This window comes from Mercenaria mercenaria, chromosome 11 (genome assembly GCF_021730395.1).
Source record: "Mercenaria mercenaria strain notata chromosome 11, MADL_Memer_1, whole genome shotgun sequence".
Classification (NCBI taxonomy): Eukaryota; Metazoa; Mollusca; class Bivalvia; order Venerida; family Veneridae; genus Mercenaria; species Mercenaria mercenaria.
This window is the reverse complement of record NC_069371.1, coordinates 40,585,522-40,604,887: the sequence shown is the minus strand read 5'-3', so window position 1 is coordinate 40,604,887 and position 19,366 is coordinate 40,585,522. Positions and strand designations below refer to the sequence as shown.

Genomic DNA, 19,366 nt, shown 5'->3' with positions numbered 1-19,366 from the left:
TAGTTGAGTTTCAGACTACGAAAGAACAAGTAAAGACAATAGTTGCTTAGGGCGAAAGAGAACTAGAAACATTAAAAGGTATATTTTACTGTTATTAATAAAACTAGTTCATACATTGTTTTTAAATGTCAGATTTATGTAATATTTAATATTTTAATTAACGCACTGGATTCAATTATGTATTAAGCAAAATATTATTTTTACATATCAAAGGAAAGATGCAATTTTTTCATACCTAACATTAAGATAATTCAGTGGTCATTGACTTCAATCACTGGTCCCTCACTGATGTGGGCTCGAGCCTCACTTGTGGCGTAGCATTTTTCATGTTGCAAAACCATACAACTGGCTTACGGAAGGTCGGTGGTTCTACCCAAGTGCCCGACCGTGGTAGAATAAGGCCAGGAGAGCCATTTGTGTTCTTTTTCCACCATGAAAATCGCCATATGACCTGTAATTGTGTCCATGTGATGCCCCCCCCCCCCCCCCAAAAAAAAAAAATTAATAAATAAATAAATGAAAAGAAATAAAAATGAACAGTTCAGTACGTCTTGGACTAACTTCAGAGTTAAATATGTTCAAAGCGGTCCACTTGAAAGCGAGAATTTTCTGTTATCTGTCATAGTAGTTGTGTCAGTTTACTAACAGTAGTCATAATCTTTTATTTTGGAGATTTTTATGATTTATATTATGTACATATTTATTGAATGTACGACTTTAATAAAGTCTTATCGTAGTATATTGTATCGTTTTAAAGGGCAGAATTATATTTTAATGAGTAACGTAGGGTAAAAATGTACGGTATGGTGTCCACGATAAAAAATCTACACATTTTGTTTTTATTTCATGTATTTAATATTAACAGTTTTTACATTCGTTTTTTGTTTCAATATGAAATAATCAGATATATGTCCCTCATATATTTCAATAATTAATCGAAAATCATGTGACAAAATTATTGGGATCTACTTTTCAGCATTGACTGCCACACCGGTCGTCGCATTTAGCGTCAATTACTTAAAAAATAGAAGGCCTACGAACGGTGAGACACTTGTTTTCATCACCAAGACATTTGACCACGGCAACGGGTACAACAGCAACACCGGATATTACACGACCCCAGTCAGTGGTGTTTACTTGTTCACCGTGCAAATATGCCTCGAAGATAGCGCAACCATTAACTTCCATATCATGTCTGACGACGGAACACTTTTTAACGGACGTTTTGTTGACGACGGAGTTGCCCATTATGGCTGCCAGGCCACAACCGCAGTTGCTGTATTGAACGCGAACAAACGTGTTTGGGTGATGAACAAATCACCTGGGGCAAAGCTTTGGCAACATTCAGTGCACTGGAACAGTTTTTCTGGTGTCCTTGTCAACACTCTCAGCTAAACCGAAAAGCATTAGTTGTTACAGACAAGCAAATGCATTGCAAAAACGTTGTTGACTTACATACATAGTAAACTTATTGACACGAATATATAAAAATGTTTGACTGTAATAGTTCTGTAGCATATCTTCTTTGGGTCACTTGCTGAGAAAAGGGACCTTGTATTTAACGAGCGTAATCCTTTAAAAATGTCAAAAATGGGAGAAAAAACTGCAAGTGTTAAGGATGATTGCGTTTATATTAATTCATTGTAAGGAACATTTTCTCTTTTAATGTCTTGTAAACTTATGTTTCTTGATATGGACTGTGTTGCCACGGCAGTCTTTTCTCTAACAATCCTTAATTTGGGAAAGGCATGTGTATGTTCTTGGTACAACCGTTTTGAGTAATTGGCTGTTTTGTGTCATGCTTAAAATATATTCACAACAGATATTTACAGGCAGTAAAAGGTCTAGTTTTGTACCTTGTGTCACCACTTCTTTTTCTGGTGATTTTAATGGGAATCTAAATAACAACAAGGACGAAACGAACAAATAAAGGAACACAGTGGACACTGCCTTGGAAACGTCAGTGGTAAAACACCACTGGGGATTATAAACTGGTCCATGAAAATTACCATACAATATATGTATTATTTATACCGTAAATCAGTGTTACCTGTTGAGCAGCACCAAGATTTTCACAACACGAGCATTAGAAAATGCAATTCAACTTTATAATATCAACACAAAAAAGTTTGGAATTTACATTGAATTGACATTGCATGGACCGTAACAATGGTCTAATTTTCAGATCATTTAGAGGATGTGTCTGTGTTGAAAAAAGTCAGCACTGACGTATCACATGAAAAGAGCAATGACGATGTCTCAAGCATTGCTTTTGTAACAAATGTTTAAACATTTTGAAGACAAACATATGTAAAGCAAGAGAAAAAGGCGACCCGAAAGAGCAAATGAACTGTTTTCTAACAACAACAACAACAACAACAAATTACAGCAGTGTAGAGTCAGTGTACCCGGTTTCGCACACATTTCCTAAGAATACCTTCCTATCTAGCTAAAAATGATTAAATTTGAATTTACCTCTATATGTTTTAATAAACACACTTATTTCGGTTTGAAACACGCTACTTTCACTTCCCACTACAATGACGTCATACCTCTTAGTGTACTTGATTCGGATAACATATTTTGACCAGTTGTTGCATTTAAGTGTACCCGGTTTCGCACACCCTGCTATTTATAGAACTCGGTGATAACAATGCAGTTACTCAACAGAAAAATATTAATTAACTTTTTAACCATTTATATAATTCAATTTAAACATGTATTTTCCAATAAAACATCTGAAAGTGAAATTTAAAAGCAGTTATGAAAGTGAAAGCTAGGTACCAAACCCTGTTTTTACTTCTTAAAGCAGAAAAGGCTAAAACAACTGAATACATGAAACAAACATAAAACACAGAAGCTGTTGAATCACAAAAGACCCCCACACGTCTAATTATTCGATTAAGTTCTCTGTTTTAATAAAAACGTAAAGCAAACAATCAAGTTGAAGGCATTTTGCAAGTTGGGAGAACTTCAATAACTGTTGAAATATTTTTCATTTAGGTAAAGTAGTAGATAAATACTTACCTGTATGATAGAATAGTGATTTTTCAATTTATTTTGCACCTTGTTGTTGTTTGCATAGTCATTTTTTTCATGAAACTTAATATTGTTCAGGTGACCTACTGGTCTCCATTGATATTGTTATTGTTTTCGTCTGCACTTACCAGAACGAGGCTCCAGTGGGGAAAGACCCCTTGTGTCAAATTATGTAGGGAATAACTCAGTTTCGTGAAACAATAACAAAGAATTGTTAAATTGTCTGTTTTATTCTCACAAAGTACATGAATTTACTGGGTGTGCGAAACCGCGTACAGTGCGAAACCGGGTACACTGACTCTATGAATGTTCTAAAAAAATGAATATTTTGTCTATTTTGCAACTGCGCTAATCAGAGCACCAGAAAAGCTATTCCATATATACGAGTGCTTCCACAAATCAGGTCCACTAGTGGACAGTCCACTCTTTATCCACACATGTTCCTTTATACCCAGTTCTGCAACAGTTGTGGCTGTTTGGCAGCTGTGATACTCACTTCCGTCGTCGATGAAGCGGCCTTTTAGAATAGGACCCTTTGTTGTGTCAATTTCCAAGTAAACGAATCTGTTTCCTGTAAGACACAGATGCAAGGTAAACATGTAGATTCCGGCGACAGGTGCTACAAAGATTCCAGTCTCATTGTTGTAACTGGAACCGACGTCAAAATGCGTCGTGCTAAATACGATTGTCCCACCATCGCTTGGCGCAGTGTTCTTTATATTGTATGCCAGAAAGGCTACTGCTTGCACTGTTGAAAGACCTGGAAGACATATAGTATATCTTAAGCCAGTGTCATGCATCATGTCTTTTTCAAACTGTTAACATTATTCTATTTGAAATTGTAACGAATCTATTTGCAAAAGACCCGAAACACCTCATCCAATTTAATCATTACTCTCTTCATTTTTCAAGACGCTTTTAACCGAAACTCTATCTGATTACATTCAGACTGTATCGTATTGTTTTCATCATATTTGTGTGACTTTGTGTTATTGTGCCTTTAAAGGCATGTCAAATCATATGTGAAAGAATACTTAAAGTAGCTTTAAAATTAAAATTCCCATAATAAATATAGAGAAGTAGTTTTCGTCTAAAAAACTATGATTAAAATTGAAATTTAGTTTTAAATGTTGACAGGCAAAACGCCGCCATTTGTGACTTTAATATTATAACATATACATACTTTCAACTTTGTCTTTGATTTCTTCCAAAACTTTCTTACTGTCTTCATTCGCATCGTTGAGTTCATTCTTCGTTTTCTCCCAGTCTTCTTGAATTCCTTCAAGTTTATCAGACATTCTTTGCTGCATGATATCAGTCTCCGATTTTATTTTGTCCACATATATTTCAGTTTCAATAATTTTTTCAAGCGTTTTCTCTTCATAGTGAAATCTTGAACATTCCGGTTCACTCGCGCTCACAAAAACACACAAAGCCACCGACAGAACAATTTTCATCAACATCTTCATACCATTACCTTCTCAAACTGACTGAATCTTTTCGGTTACAGATAAAAAATATGGCAACTGTAAGTAAATGAGGGGTGTTTAAACAATTTTGTTCTCGATGATTCAAAAGTGTATTCAGACGTTTACCCTTAATGATTTTTCAAGAATATTTCTAACGTGACTTTTTGACACATAATTACCTGTCGATACAAAAAGATTATCAGGAAAAAAGTTTGTGTTCGTGAAAGAATATTTCAAGTTTATTTCCGCGCCTACTTTTGTGCGTGCGAGCGAGCGTGCGTGCATGCGTAAGTGCGTGCGTGCGAGCGTGTGTGTGCGTGTGTGTGTGTGTGTGACTAATAAAAAAAACTCCAAGTAGCACAGGAATATGATACTAGTACTTGTTGCCTAGATATTTTTTAAACATTTCAAATTTAAAGCCTCTAGATCGGGCGGAACTTCCTCACTGGTATACTGAATACATTTACTTTAACACGACATATTTTAAGTATTTAAACAGTCTTAGCATGTAGTATTCTCATTGGCTAATTTCGAAGTTGAGCTGTGATATCCAATCATTGACTGTTGTTCAAGACTGATCTTCACTCCTTGTACTCAACACAATGTAAGCTTTGGGTAATGCTAGTTAGCGGGCTATTTATTATGCACGCCCATAAAAATATGGTTAAACGCAAACACACACGTTTATTATATTATGTTCAGCAAAAGTCATGCGGCGTATTCATACACTGGTGACAGTTTCCTCAATCCCTCGTTATGATTTATGCGAATACACAGATCCCGGTAGAACCAGGATGGTGTAAGCTTTGACATTTTATTTTTTTCACAATAACTCTTTCAACAGCCCTGTTCATCTTATTACTTGTTATTCTTTAAGTACCTTCGGTCGTCATATCAGTTCCTGTTTGGTTAATTACTTTTAGGAAAGGGTTAGACGTCAAGTTCTTTTACAGTCATAAAATTGATTGGCATGTAAGAATTTCATCTAAAATGACAGTTTAATAGCAAACTATTTTTTGGCATTAATCTTTATCAAGAAAAGCTGGTTTTGATTAGAACCAGAGCCCACAAAACCTATTTTCCCTACGGTATATATATATTACAATGTTACGTGAATTATCAAAACTTTGACATTGATTAGCTCCGACATTATGCTGTCAAGAAAGCATTTGTTTAAAAGTTTTACTTCACTACAAAGTCAGCAAAGATTTTTTTTTCATTTAGGATTCCAAGTGATGACTAAATAAAACTCGATGATTAAAGGGGCATGTCTCAAGATGAGCCTCTCTATATCAAACACTTGCAAGAAACATCACATTGTATCTTCACACTTTCTACGCAAGGAATAAATATTACTTTATGAATAAATGTTACTTTTTGACCACATTAGCCTTTCTTGCAAATCCATGATTCGTCAGATTTTCAGAAATATTTATAACTGTTCATGCAGAAGTAATAGGTCAAAATTAAGAACTATCATTTGCGTAATTTTTTTGTTTTGAAAAAAAAGATAAATTGGAAAAAAGGACATTGTGTGAAATATTTATGCTCACAAATATACGTCAGATTGCATCATTGTAAGAGTCCTTGCCAAAATGCTTTGCAAGATGAGCATGTTCCCGGACCCCATACCACCCCCTCTCCCGCCCCTCCCTGTATACTCCGCACAATTTAAACCTAATTCATTGAACCGCCTCTGTTCATAATCATCATCATCGACATTCCACGATCATTATCGTAATATTTGACTGTCGGACTGACCGAAAAGGGTCGAGGTGACAAATATATCTCCACCCCCTGATTCTGTGTTCGGAGGGGAAAAACCGACACATAGCCATTTTTAGATTGATTACTGCGATGATTATATTTCCGATTACAAGTTAGCCTTTAATTAGCTCACCACGATGAGCTATATGTATTTGCTTCGTTCTCTCGTCGTCCATCATCTGTCGTCATTATTTTACTTAAAACTTCAAGTAACATCCCATTAAAAGCTAGATATATGCATCTTCATCAAACTGAGTCAGAATCCTTTTTGCATCTACAGGTCTCGGGTTTGTTCGAAAAGCCTGACTCCAAACTCTCCATTTTCAATGAACAGTGACGTGTCTTCGTTTTGATGCATTTGTAGTAATGCTCTAGTAGTTAAAGATAACAAAGGTGGAACGTATCTTTTTACTTTTATTTCTATACAAGTGGCATTTATTTCTAAATGGAGACGACTTTTTGTTCAAGTACTAGTATCCAGTTGTATGGGACAGTACGGTAGAACATGTATATGGACAGGTAGATTGCTGGTAAAGATCCGCGTTCTTACGAATCGGCCAACTTCATGCATTTTTGACGGTGTAATAAAATATCCATACCTTCTGAAATATTTTCTCTAGCGTTTTGAGCAGCCGAGTTTGAATCTTCGCCGCCAATGTCAGCCATGAAATATTACTTCCAGAAATTATATTAAACTAATATACAAACTTATTTTATTTATTTGTCAAAGTGCTCGATTGATTTCTCAGTTGTTTTTATCCGACGTACTTCAAGGAACATGACAAGAGGGTATAACTCTTTATGTCATATATCAACAGTAATCTAACGGACTTTGCATTTGTATATACAATATTCATGCGAGCTCACCATCTGTTGCAGATGATGTGATTTCGTTCAATAAATCTGGGGTCAGGGCATGATGACAGTATGAATGTTACAATTATTGTTTGAAATGGGGTTATCAGTATAATGCTTCTAGATGTTTTGTGGTAACATACAACGACGCTGTAATGAAAGAAAGATGAGAGATCTGTCTCCTGGAGTGATGCCATTCCTGCTGGATCTGAATTAAAACATTCAGGAATCATCTGTGATAAATAAATTGGCAATACGCGATGCAGATGTAAAATTGCGCGAGATGTTGTTTAGTCTTTTTAAATTGTGGACTTCGTCCAGAGAGGTTGTAAATTATTTAATGTTGCTGGCAACCTATAACTCAGTCGTAATCACTAAGGCTCTCTGAGATCCCGAAATGTGGAATTTCCTGTCAGTCATATATACCTCGGCTTGAGATAAGCCAGCGACTTTGTTTAAAACATTTGCAGAGGCTGCCACTAATACGTCGATATTTCCCATGGTGAACTCGGTATCTATTCCATTGAATTAGTTATTGATATTACAGCTTTTTTTGTCCAACTTTGTTGATAACCTGAAACATATATTACAAGCGATTTTTGTACACAGACTGATCAGATATTTAAACACCGACCGCCAGACCCAAGGCTTAATGCCAGACATGTAAATACGACCTGATGGACATTCTTTGTTTCTTGACATCTGGTGTTTTCTCCGTCACCAAACATGTTTTGTGCACCAGAGTTAAGACAAGTGTCTGCAGTTTCCATTATAACACACAAAAAACTAATTTTGAATCGATTGTGGGCGAGACTAGTGTTTTAATATACATGCAAGACTGAAAAAGCGTATATTATATGGAGGCCATCACTTAACCAACGGTCATTAAACCCTATATGTATAACTGTTAGTAATTGTATCAGTCAAGTGTGCTCAAATTGGATAATAAAACTAATTATGTAACAAGTGTAACAGTTGCACTGATGATATTGTACTTCATAAAATACATCAATGTTTCGAAAAGCATAGAACTCAGACACTTACTGTTCCGAAGTATTATATACATGTCATGGATTATAAAGCTTTTTTTCTTCAATATATACAATAAAGTGAAACCCGACAAGTCTGTGATCTTGTTATATGGTCTATTCTGTATAAACACAAGTGAGCAATGAAAAATTTCATAAGGTAGCTCTCAAGTATTTGCATTATCTGTTTATATAATAGTGCATTTATTGTGCCGTTCAGCTTGAAAGTCATTTTCGTTTCTGTAAGATCTTGTTCTCATGGCCGTAGTACCATTATTACTATTCATGATTCAAGTATACAGTGAAATATGTAAGTAAGTGTCATTGCTATTTAACAATGATATGATGCCATTGCTATTTGACAATGACATGATGTCTTTGCAATTTGACAAAGAAATGGTGCCATTGCAATTTGACAATGACATAGTGCCATTGCTATTTGGCAATGGCATGGTGCCATTGCTATTTGACAATGGCATGGTGCCGTTGCTGTTTGACAATGACATGGTGCCATTGCTATTTGACAATGACATGGTGCCGTTGCTATTTGACAGTGACATGATGTCATTGCAATTTGACAATGAAGTGGTGCCATTGCAATTTGACAATGACATAGTGCCGTTGGTATTTGACAATTGCATTGTGCCGTTGACATTTGACAATGACATGGTGCCGTTGCCATTTGATAATGACATGGTTCCGTTGCTATTTGACAACGACACGGTGCCGTTGCTGTTTGACAATGACACGGTGCCGTTGCTGTTTGACAATGACACGATGCCATTGCTATTTGACAATAACACGATGCCGTTGTTATTTGACAATGACACGGTGCCGTTGCTATCTGACAATGACACGGTGCCGTTGCTATTTGACAATGACACGGTGCCGTTGCTATTTGACAATGACACGGAGCCATTGTTATTTGACAATGACACGGTGCCATTGCTATTTGACAATGACACGGAGCCATTGTTATTTGACAATGACATGATGAAAACATGATGCCATTACTATTTGATAATGACATGATTCCATGCTATTTGACAATGACATGATAAGTATGATCATTACCACATTTGTGCGGTTGAATAGTATAACGATACTGATATATTCAAAGTGAAAGTCACTAACAAACCCAATAATTAATAATAATTAATAGTATTATGAGTGTATATGTACCGCAAGAAAGTTCAGACACAATCATAGAAGTTCTTTATGCAAAATTTTTAAAGTAAATAATTATCATTAACGGTGATGTTGTCTATTATATACTGTATACTCTTGTAAGGTAATTATTGAGGACGACATAAAGCATTTATCTTACCCATTGAAATTAACGTATATGTATTGCTTATACAATGAAGCGGCGTTACCAGTTGAAGAGGGTGCAAATGCTTGTACCAAGATCTTCACAAACCGTAAATTAAAAAGATGTAATTTCAAGTTTTAAATGTCAGCATATAAATTTTAGCATTTACATTGATTTGACCTTGCATGGACCTTAACACTGGTTTGTAGAAAATGTAGCGGTGCTGAAAAATGTCAGTACTGTCGTATTACATGAAAAGAGCAATGACGAAGTATCAAACAAAGCTTTTGTAACAAATGTTTTAAAATCTTCAAGCCCAGTATAAGTGGAGGGAGAGAATGAATACTTTAAGTTCTGTAAAAAGAATTTTGACTACTGTATATTTATTAGAAACTACAACATTGTGTGACTTTCGTTAACACGTAAAAACAACTAAATATTTTGTCTATTTTGTAACTGCGCTTATCAGAGCACCAGAAAAGCTATTCCATATATACGGGTACTGCCACAAATCAGTCCCACTAGTGGACTGTCCACTCTCTATCCACACATGTTCCTTTATACCAAGTTCTGCAACAGTTGTGGCTGTTTGGCAGCCGTCGTAGCTACCTCCGTCGTCGATAAAGCGGCCTTTTAGAATAGGACCCTTTGTTGTGTCAATTTCAAAGTGAATGTATCTGTTTGATGTAATACACAGCTGCAAGTTAAAAATGTAGATTCCGGCCACAGGTGCTACGAAGATTCCTGTTTCGTTGTTGTAGCTGGAATCGACGTCAAAGTGTGTTGTGCTAAATACCATTGTCTCACCATTGCTTGGCGCAGTGTTCTTTATATTGTGTGCCAGGAAGGCTACTGCTTGCATGGTTGAAAGAAGACCTGAAATACATAAATATCTTAAGCATGTGCCATGCATCATGTCTTCTTGATGTATTAAATCTAAAAATATTAACATAATTTTATTTGAAATTGTGATGAATTTGTTTACAAAGGAGACAAGTTATCTCATTCAATTTTTACCTTCCTTTTTCAAGACGGGTTTGAACGACACTGACAATATCTACCTGATTACATAGACACTGTTTTGTATTGTTTTCAACACATTTGCTCGACATTATGTTATTATGATATTATGCCTTTAAAGACATGTCAAATCAAATGTGAAAAAATACTTGAAAAGATTCTTGAAGGAAAGATTTATGAAAATATTCCTCTGATAAATTAACAAACAGAAATAGATCTAGTTTACATCTAGAAACCATGAAAACTATAATTAAAATTATTTTTCAGGTTGGCATGCAGGAAAAGGACGTTAAACATTATGATATATACATACTTTAAGCTTTGTCTTTGATTTCTTCCACAGCATTCCTACTGTCTGCTTTCGCATCGTTTAGTTCATTCTTCGTTTTCTCCCAGTCTTCTTGAATTCTATAAACTTTTTTGGACATTTTTTGCTGCATATTTTCAGTCTCCGATTTTATTTTGTCCACATATATTTCGGTTTTAATCATCTTTTCAAGCGTTTTCTCTTCGTAGTGAAATCTTGAACATTCCGGTTCGCTCGAGCTTACAAAAACGCACAAAGCCACCGACAGAACTATTTTCACCAACATCTTCAGACCATTACCTTCTCAAATTGAATGTATCTATTCAGTTACAGATACAATATATATGGCAACTAGTAAATGAGGGATTTAAAATATCTAAAAAATATTCGTTCAATGAATCCAAAGTGTATTCAAACGTTTATCCCAAATAATTCTTCATGAATACTTCTGTCTTTTTGATAGATCATTATATATCGATACAAGATCGTCATTTTATTTGGAAAAAATAATGTTAGTATTTGAGAAAGAATATCGCATCTAGGTGCGTGTGTATGTGTGTTCGTGCATGTGTGTTTTGATGCAAGTACTTTTAACTGACTAATAAAGTCGAATTGAAACTCAAATAGCACTTATTGTCCGAATATTTTTCATCAACCTTTCAAAAACATTTTCTCCTGCTGGAAAATTAAATTTAATGTCTCTGGTTTGTGCGGAACTTCGTTGGTATATATTGCCTTTAACCCAACATATTTTAAGTCCTATGCAAATTACAAAGATCTCGGGTAGAATCGGGGTGGTGTAGGCTTTTGTTAATATTTTTATGTTTATGCATTATGACTTTACTTGCAAGGTTCCCCGTTACACTTTTAACAGCCCTGGTGAAACTATTTACTTGCTATTTTTGAAGTAGCCTTGGGGGTATTATCAGTAAAATGAGCCGCGCCATGAGAAAACCAACATAGTGCATTTGCGACCAGCATGGATCCAGACCAGCCTGCGCTTCCGAGCAGTCTGGTCAGTATCCATGCTGTTATTGCAATTAGAGAACCCGTTAGCGAACAGCATGGATCATGACCAGACTACGCGGTGCTGGCTGGTCTAGATCGATGCTGGTCGCAAATGCACTGTGTTGGTTTTCTCATGGTGCGGCTCAGTTGATGTTTGGTTAATTACTTTTAGGATAGGGTTCGACGTCAAGTTCTTTTACCGTCATAAGAATCGGTTGGCATGCAAGAATTTATCTAAAATGTCAGTTTAATTAGCAAACTATTGGCTACAAACATTATCAAGAAAAGCTTGTTTTAATTGGACCCATAGCTCGAAAAACCTAAAACATTGTCCCTACGGTATGCATATTACAATCTTAAGTGAATAACAAAAGCTTCGACATCACTATGCTGTCGAGAAAGCATTTGTTTAGAGAATTTGCTTACTTTACCAAGTCAGAAATTGTTTTACGTTCAGGATTCCAACTCGATGATTAAAGTGGCATGTCTGAAAATGAACACGTCTACATCAAACATTTACAAGAAAAATGTCATTGTTTATGCACACTTTTTATGTAAGAAATAACAATTACTTTATGATGTTACTTTTATGTCCATTTAAAGCGTTATAAACCAGATTAGCCCTTCTTGCAAATCAATGATTCCCGCTAGATTTTTCAGAATTTCAGAAATATTTATGACTGTTCATACAAAAGGAATGGGTCAAAATTAATAATTATCATTTGCGTAAAATCATGTTTGTTTAGACAAAAGTCATATATTTAAAAATAACATTGTGTCAAATATTTATGTTCACGTCAGATTGCACCTAATGAAGTGCACTCCCAAAATGCTTTGCGAGATGAGCAAGATCCTGGACCCATGCCTTCCATCCCCCTTCCCCGCCACCTATCTCCCCTAAAATTCCGCACATTTTAAACTACTAGTACGTCATGGAACCGCCTCTTGTCAAAATCATCACCATTAACATTCCACCATCATCATCATTATCTTTCACTATAAACGTTGGCTACAGACTGATCGACAAGGGTCAAAGCGGTAACTATAACTCCCACCATCCCCTGATTGTGTTTCGGAGGGCAAAATATCATTACGTATTTTGATTGCTTATTGTCCGTTTTATTAGCTCATCACGCTGAGCTATAATCATTTGTTGGACATTCGTTGCCCATCGTCCGTCGTCATTATTTCCCTTCAAACTTCAAATAGCTTCTCATGAACTGCTGGATGCATCTTCATTAAACTGGGACAGAATCATTCTTGCATCAACCGGTCTTGAGTTTGTTCAAATATCCAGACTCGGGTGTATTCTTGGACCGCCATGTATAATGTAGGTCAAAAGATCAAGGTCAGGTGAGTGACTTAGGACGTAATGGCATTTTTTTCCTAAATTTTTAGACGATGACGTTTATTTAAAATATTTTTTATTTTTACCTACATAGGGCGAAATCAGTTTCTTATCGTGGTTGGTGTAGATTTCTAGCTTTTCGGTATTATACGGTGTTTCGTTGGGCCATCGTTGTTTCGACCCTTTCCCTCCTTAGATTATGATATCGAACTATGTTGTGTTTTTTTAGACAGATGTCATAATAATGGGTATTTTATTTTGTGCCAGAACCCATTTGATACCTTTCTGATGTGTATAACTTGTTTGTTTAATTAGTCACTTCATGTACTCATTTACTCAAGTTTTGTTTTCAATTTTGTTATTTTCATATTACAATATTGTAATAGGTTTTTCAAAAGGTACACAAATTAAAAAAAAAAAGATATTTCTGTCATGTATTTCTCGTACATCCTCACCACAACAACGTCTGCAAGAAACACTCTTACTTGGTAAACTTTGATAGTTATCAGCTCTTCACCGGTCTGCCATACTGTGTCTATGCGATAGATTGGCCGTTCCTCAACTCGATCGTTCTCTTGCGGACAGATAACGTTATCAAAATAAGAATGTTTTCAAAATGGACCTGTTTGTGGACTTTTATATTAAATCTTGCAGCAATTGCAAAAGGTGTGTTTTTTCTTTTCTTCTAAATTAGCTTTCAAGACTTAAAAATACACGAAAGTTTTCTAACCTACAAAAATTTAAGGATGAATAAATCGTAACAGTCATCTTGCTATATATATTATAAACGTTTTTGTGTTTGAAAGAAAGAATCACAAACTGTGTATATCCTGCTGATTCCGAATGGAAGATGTTCTGCCAAAATGTTTTATATAAATTAACATTCCAGTGTCATACCTACTTCAGGTAGGTTATCTATAAAATTTTACCGTTGCCAAAGATAAGAGGGGGAAAGAAACTGTAATGTACGAAAGCACAGAGGAGGCTCGAGAGAGAGAGAGAGAGAGGTCGAGAGAGAGAGGTCAATAAAAATACAGCTCGTGGCCATGAGATATCCAAAATACTTTTATTTATTATATGGTATGGTTGTTGTTGCTTTTTTTTTTTGTCATTTTTTTACGTTTATAATCGTTTTTCGCGTGTCCACGCCGAGCAAGTTTTTTCTCTGTTTTCAGATTTCGGCAAGTCATGTCTCTTCTATGTAAATATGAGAAATATTCGTGTTGGTGTTATTTTCGAAAGCTATTCGAGTTTGAAACGCTATTTTAAAAAAAAATGCGCTTAACAAAAAATTAGATAAATATTTTGTATTAACATACCGGTATCAAAATTTCAACACAAAAGTTCATTTGGTAAAATATTATTTCTCTATCAGTAAAATTAATACACTACGGTTTAATATTCTAATATTTTTGTTTAGTATGGAAGCCCTGGAGGGACAATTGATTTCCGTACTTCCCACTTCTGACTTCTAACTTTTGAACTTCTCACTTCCAACTTCTTGACTTCCTACTTCTAACTTCCACACTTCTGACTTCTAGAAGTTGGAAGTACGGAAATCAATTGTCCCTCCAGGGCTTCCATAGTTCAGTGGTTGTTAAAGTATACATGTGCAAATAATGCTTATATTTTTCAGGTATTTCAGTATCATCAGATACGCTCACGTGTACTTATAATGGTAGCGTGTATAGTCGAGGTGATGCGTGGGTAGACGACCACGTGTGTGGAGTCTGTGTGTGTAACGAGTACGGGTCACAGTGCTACGCGAAGCTTGAAGGGTATTGCAAATTAAACAGTGAGCATCCCTGTGACAAAAAATACGTTTTGGTATATATGAGGACTGTGAGCGTCTACGTTATCCCCACCCACCTTCATCCCAACTTCCTCCCCCACCCCCACCCGCTTATTTAACTCCTATTATTCCATGTAGAAAATCAAGCGCAAGTAGGCCGAGTAAACAAGCATTTTGCATGCCTTTTTTTAGAGAGATTCTTGTAGATTTCGAATGTTTTGATATCAAATCGTAAGCGATTGCATTTGTAAATACACTATTGTTGTTTCGTTCTTGTAAAATCATATCTTGAAAAAGTGACTTTTAAAAATGAACACAGTATAAAGAAACAGCCACTCTTTTCTCAGTGTCTGACTGGGTAATATGGGCAAATATGTTTTTGACAAAGAAATACAAGTGGCCGAATTTATAGTAAATAAGTGAGACATTATGCCACCCCGAAAAATGAGTTCGATCACAATTTTCACAGTAAATGTAAAGAATGTGTTCGGACTGCGTGAAACTTCACACGTGTGAAGATTAGGACCGTATTCTTCACAGGCATATGGAAGATGTGGTCAGTGAAAAAATTGGTTCAACATGTCTTTTAACAATAGTTGGGGATTAATCTTAGCATTGTTATGGTGTTATAAAACTGCTACCACTCATGTAAACTTTCTCGAAAATAAAGAAGGTTTTCATGAAACTTTCAGTCTAATAAAATATCGTGAAAACAGATAAATTTTTCATGTATGCAGCCAAGAGAAATATCTTACCATGAAAATTTGCTAGTAAGTGCTTTAAATTGCCACAACATACCAGATAAAGTTTCATGATACCAGGTAACTTTTTATAAAAGTAAACTTTTTAGGAACTTTAAGGAGAAGTGCAGTGTACAAGAACCATAACTACCCTGCCAATTTTTTAATTATCTTTCGTTACTAAGTTAACTTGTCCGGGGCTTAACTCTAAAAGTACTCGAGGGAATTTATTCAAACTGCATGATAGATAGAGGACAATAAGTGAAAGTGCAGAGTACAAGAATCATAACTCTACCATGCCTATTTTTTCAATTATCTCCCTTTATTAAATTAAATACTTCACACAATGATAGAGGACATTAAGTTTATGACCATGAATAAACCAGCTCCTCTAACTGATATGTGTATACTTCAGTACCATTGATTTATTTCACAACATTTCTGATGAAAACTGTTTCGGCGTGGGGATTGACCATGTCCAGCGTGGCCCTTGTTCTTATAGGGTGGTAACTACGTCTTCTTCGATTTTACAGCTGTAAAATTGCGACTGTTTTTGAGTCACATGTCTTTTACACAGTCAGGTCCTTTATGGCCATTTTACAGCTTTAATACATGTCTTTATTTCGTTCGGGTATTGTTTAGTTTGCCAAAACATTGGGACTAAGATTATTTATTTTCATAGACCGCTTGACCTTTAACAATAGGTGATCTCTATGAAGTTGGAGGTCAATAGGCCAAGTGTAAAGGTCATGTTCTTTAATTGACTGCGAAGTGTTCCAGATAGATAGGGAGTTCAGGAGTCTTGCCTAGCAGATGACCCTTTATTGGCAGAGGTCATTAAATGGTCAAAGGTCAAGGTCGAACATTTTATGTTAAATAACGGGTTAGCACTTGAGCCTTGAACCAGTCAAATTTATGGATGTTTGTCCTGACCAATAGATGTCCCAAACTGATTATGAGGTCACTATTATTTAAAGTAACTGGCGAACTATTTTGCCTTGACACTTGATAGGGAGGTATGTCTTGACTTGTAGAGGACCCCTTCTACTCAAAGGTCAATATCAAATTTGTTTTAGTTCAATAACGTGTGGAAGGTGATCCCGATGAACGATATAGGGCCATCACGACCCTATTGTTTCTTTAAGTGGTGTCAGTTCAGTATAATTTTGCTTTCATGAAAATTTATCTGGTTTCTTGAAAACCACTATTATTTTCGTGAAAATTTTCATGAAAACTTTCTTTAAGTGCACTAACTAGCATAATTTCGTGTTAAGATATTTAACTATTCTTCATGATAATGTTTCTGTTTTCATGAAATCCTCCATTATTAACGTGAAAACTTCCTTCATTTTCGCGAAAGTTTTCATGAAAACTAATAGCTAAGTGGTGGCAGTTTTATGCCACCATACATTTGTCTTCAGACCACACAACGTTAGAGTGCAGGTGTAAGTTGATTGAGCGAATTGCAATATCATCTCTAAACTAACTGAATTCACTTTACATAAAAAAATACAGTTAGGCATACGCCATTCGCTGTTTCTTTTGGGCAAGTACATGTAACTTTTTATACAAAGGGAATGGTACTGCGCAGTGTGATCACATAACTGACGCATTCCTCGTAACACCAGGGGAAAATTAATTATTATGTGAGGTAAGAACTCAAGTCTATTACGTAGTTAATTGGCTATAAAATTTTGCAATTGCTGTTACATTACAGACACTGTAGCTAAGGCAGGAGAGCCTGTATGTATGTACGGCCTGAAACCCTACTTGGTTGGTGACGTATATTCTGCTCTGGATGGCTGTAACAAATGTCTCTGTACAGAGCGTGGTATGCAGTGCACAATGAAGGCGTGCAGTTCTACCGGGTTTGGTAAGTTGTGTTTTATAGAACAAAATATTTATTACAAAATTTTGTTCCATGACTGGCAATCGTTAATTTCCGTACGATCACGTACTCTCCATGTGTGATTTCGGCTTTTGTCGGTATGAACGGGACAGGTGCTCGTGTGGGCTACATTATCGCTCGAAGAAAGTCGAAACACCATACAGCAATACGTAATTGTACGGAAATTCCCGATTGCAGTTACAGGTCCAGTGTTTGAATCAATTCTAGCAAAATTACCTGACAATGTTGTTCTACGTATTGATATCAGTAAGTTCTTTTGTAAAATGCAAACAGTTTTACATTCTTGTACTGGAAGATCGCCCGGTTAACTCACTGTGTAGATGTCTAGAATTAGAATTTAAAGGTAGTTGAGTTTGATTCCCTGGCGATGCGCTTGTACGGCATGGTTCGGCGAAAGAGAATGTGTGTACGCTTCTTTTTCGTAGTTCATGTTTGGAAGAAGTCATTTACTTGTGGAGAATAGGTCAATACTTAACGAGTTCCAAGAACATTGCTTAGGTTACATACTAGTGACTAAATAATTCTCTTGGAAATGTTTCTGAACCATAAGAAATATCGTGTTAGTAGCAAGGTTTGTTCTTTCCCTTAATGGCATTTTAATAACCGATTAAATGTTTTTAGCTGGATCATGAAGAAAACTCACGCTGGTAGTGCGCATGAAACGTACAAGACTGAGAGAAAATAATTCAAAATGTTTGACTTTAACCACGCAGTACTGTTAAGGACACCATAAAACCTAATACCCACCTTATATGATATGTCAGCAAGCATTGAAAATGAGGTATCTTTCTAGGAAAGACATTTGATAATGAACGGAAAAGCGGATCCTTTGAAATAGACATGATAGATACGAGCGGATGTTTTTTTTAATATCAATAGATTTTTCCATATTTAGAAACTCCCAGCAAAGAGCCGCTCTATGGAGAATGCCAGTATGATGGTGGATGGTATAGACTTCACACGCAATGGTTAGCTCGTGACGGATGTAACACGTGCTTCTGTCAAACTATTGGAAACTACAGGGGAGGTCACGTGTGCACGACCAGCAAATGCCCGTGCAGTACAGTAAACGCGCCAGTAATTACAGGTTGAATTAAAACTTTTGTCGGTTAAAATAAACTAGAGCTATCAGTGACGATGATTATTCATTATACCTCAGACTCTGCTACGAATACTAGTATTTTGATCTTGACCTTTGGTCTTCTAATGGGACAATGAAATTTGAATTAGTGGCCTAGGCTGTGCGTACAGCATATCGTCTTGATGAGATAAACAACTGATGAAAGTCATTCCTCCAGTTCAGAAGGACACTGAGCCGACACGAAATAAAATTATTAGGACATTTGACCTGTTACATTCACCTTTAATTGTGTGACCTCGGTCAGTGTTATGAACGCCATCTTGATGAGGCAAGTAATTGATGCAAGCTTTATGAAAAATCCTATCAGCAATTTAAAAGATATGGAGCAGATAAAAAGTAAAGCTATTCGGCTGTGACCTTCGCCTATTTCAATGACCATGTGACCTGGGTTGCATGTTTCTCGTCATATTATGAATGTGAACACTCTTTAAGAATTTTCTTTCATAGTCCTTGAAATAATAAATACAGTTAGATGTGTCCAAAGAACAATGCCCCCCCCCCCCCAACCCCCTCTTCCATCCCAACCTGTATATGGTTTCATGACTCTATGTGAAATGTTTTTAAGATCTATGTGAAACAAAAACTTCTAAGCTCTTTAAGTGTATTTTCAACTAAGTCAAAGACCATAACT

At 36.0% G+C, this 19,366-nt stretch overlaps 3 protein-coding genes across 3 annotated transcripts; 1 reads left to right on the top strand and 2 right to left on the bottom strand.

Annotated features, from left to right (window-relative positions):
* Nucleotides 1–2,838: 2,838 nt before the first annotated feature.
* On the bottom strand, nt 2,839–4,502 carry LOC123530922 (collagen alpha-2(VIII) chain-like). The gene is made up of 2 exons (XM_053517228.1): nt 4,223–4,502; nt 2,839–3,799 (listed from the first exon to the last, which is right to left on the bottom strand). Exons 1-2 carry the CDS (start codon nt 4,500–4,502, stop codon nt 3,372–3,374), a joined length of 708 nt encoding a protein of 235 aa, XP_053373203.1. The 3' UTR covers nt 2,839–3,371.
* A 5,413-nt stretch (nt 4,503–9,915) lies between these two features.
* LOC123533015 (uncharacterized) lies at nt 9,916–10,918 on the bottom strand. Its single transcript, XM_053518047.1, has 2 exons — nt 10,843–10,918; nt 9,916–10,346 (listed from the first exon to the last, which is right to left on the bottom strand). The coding sequence occupies exons 1-2, from the start codon at nt 10,916–10,918 to the stop codon at nt 9,916–9,918; spliced, it is 507 nt and encodes a 168-aa protein (XP_053374022.1).
* A 2,764-nt stretch (nt 10,919–13,682) lies between these two features.
* On the top strand, nt 13,683–18,726 carry LOC128546535 (kielin/chordin-like protein). Its single transcript, XM_053517229.1, has 4 exons — nt 13,683–13,819; nt 14,790–14,948; nt 17,403–17,558; nt 18,490–18,726. The coding sequence occupies exons 1-4, from the start codon at nt 13,759–13,761 to the stop codon at nt 18,684–18,686; spliced, it is 573 nt and encodes a 190-aa protein (XP_053373204.1). The 5' UTR covers nt 13,683–13,758; the 3' UTR covers nt 18,687–18,726.
* Nucleotides 18,727–19,366: the final 640 nt, after the last annotated feature.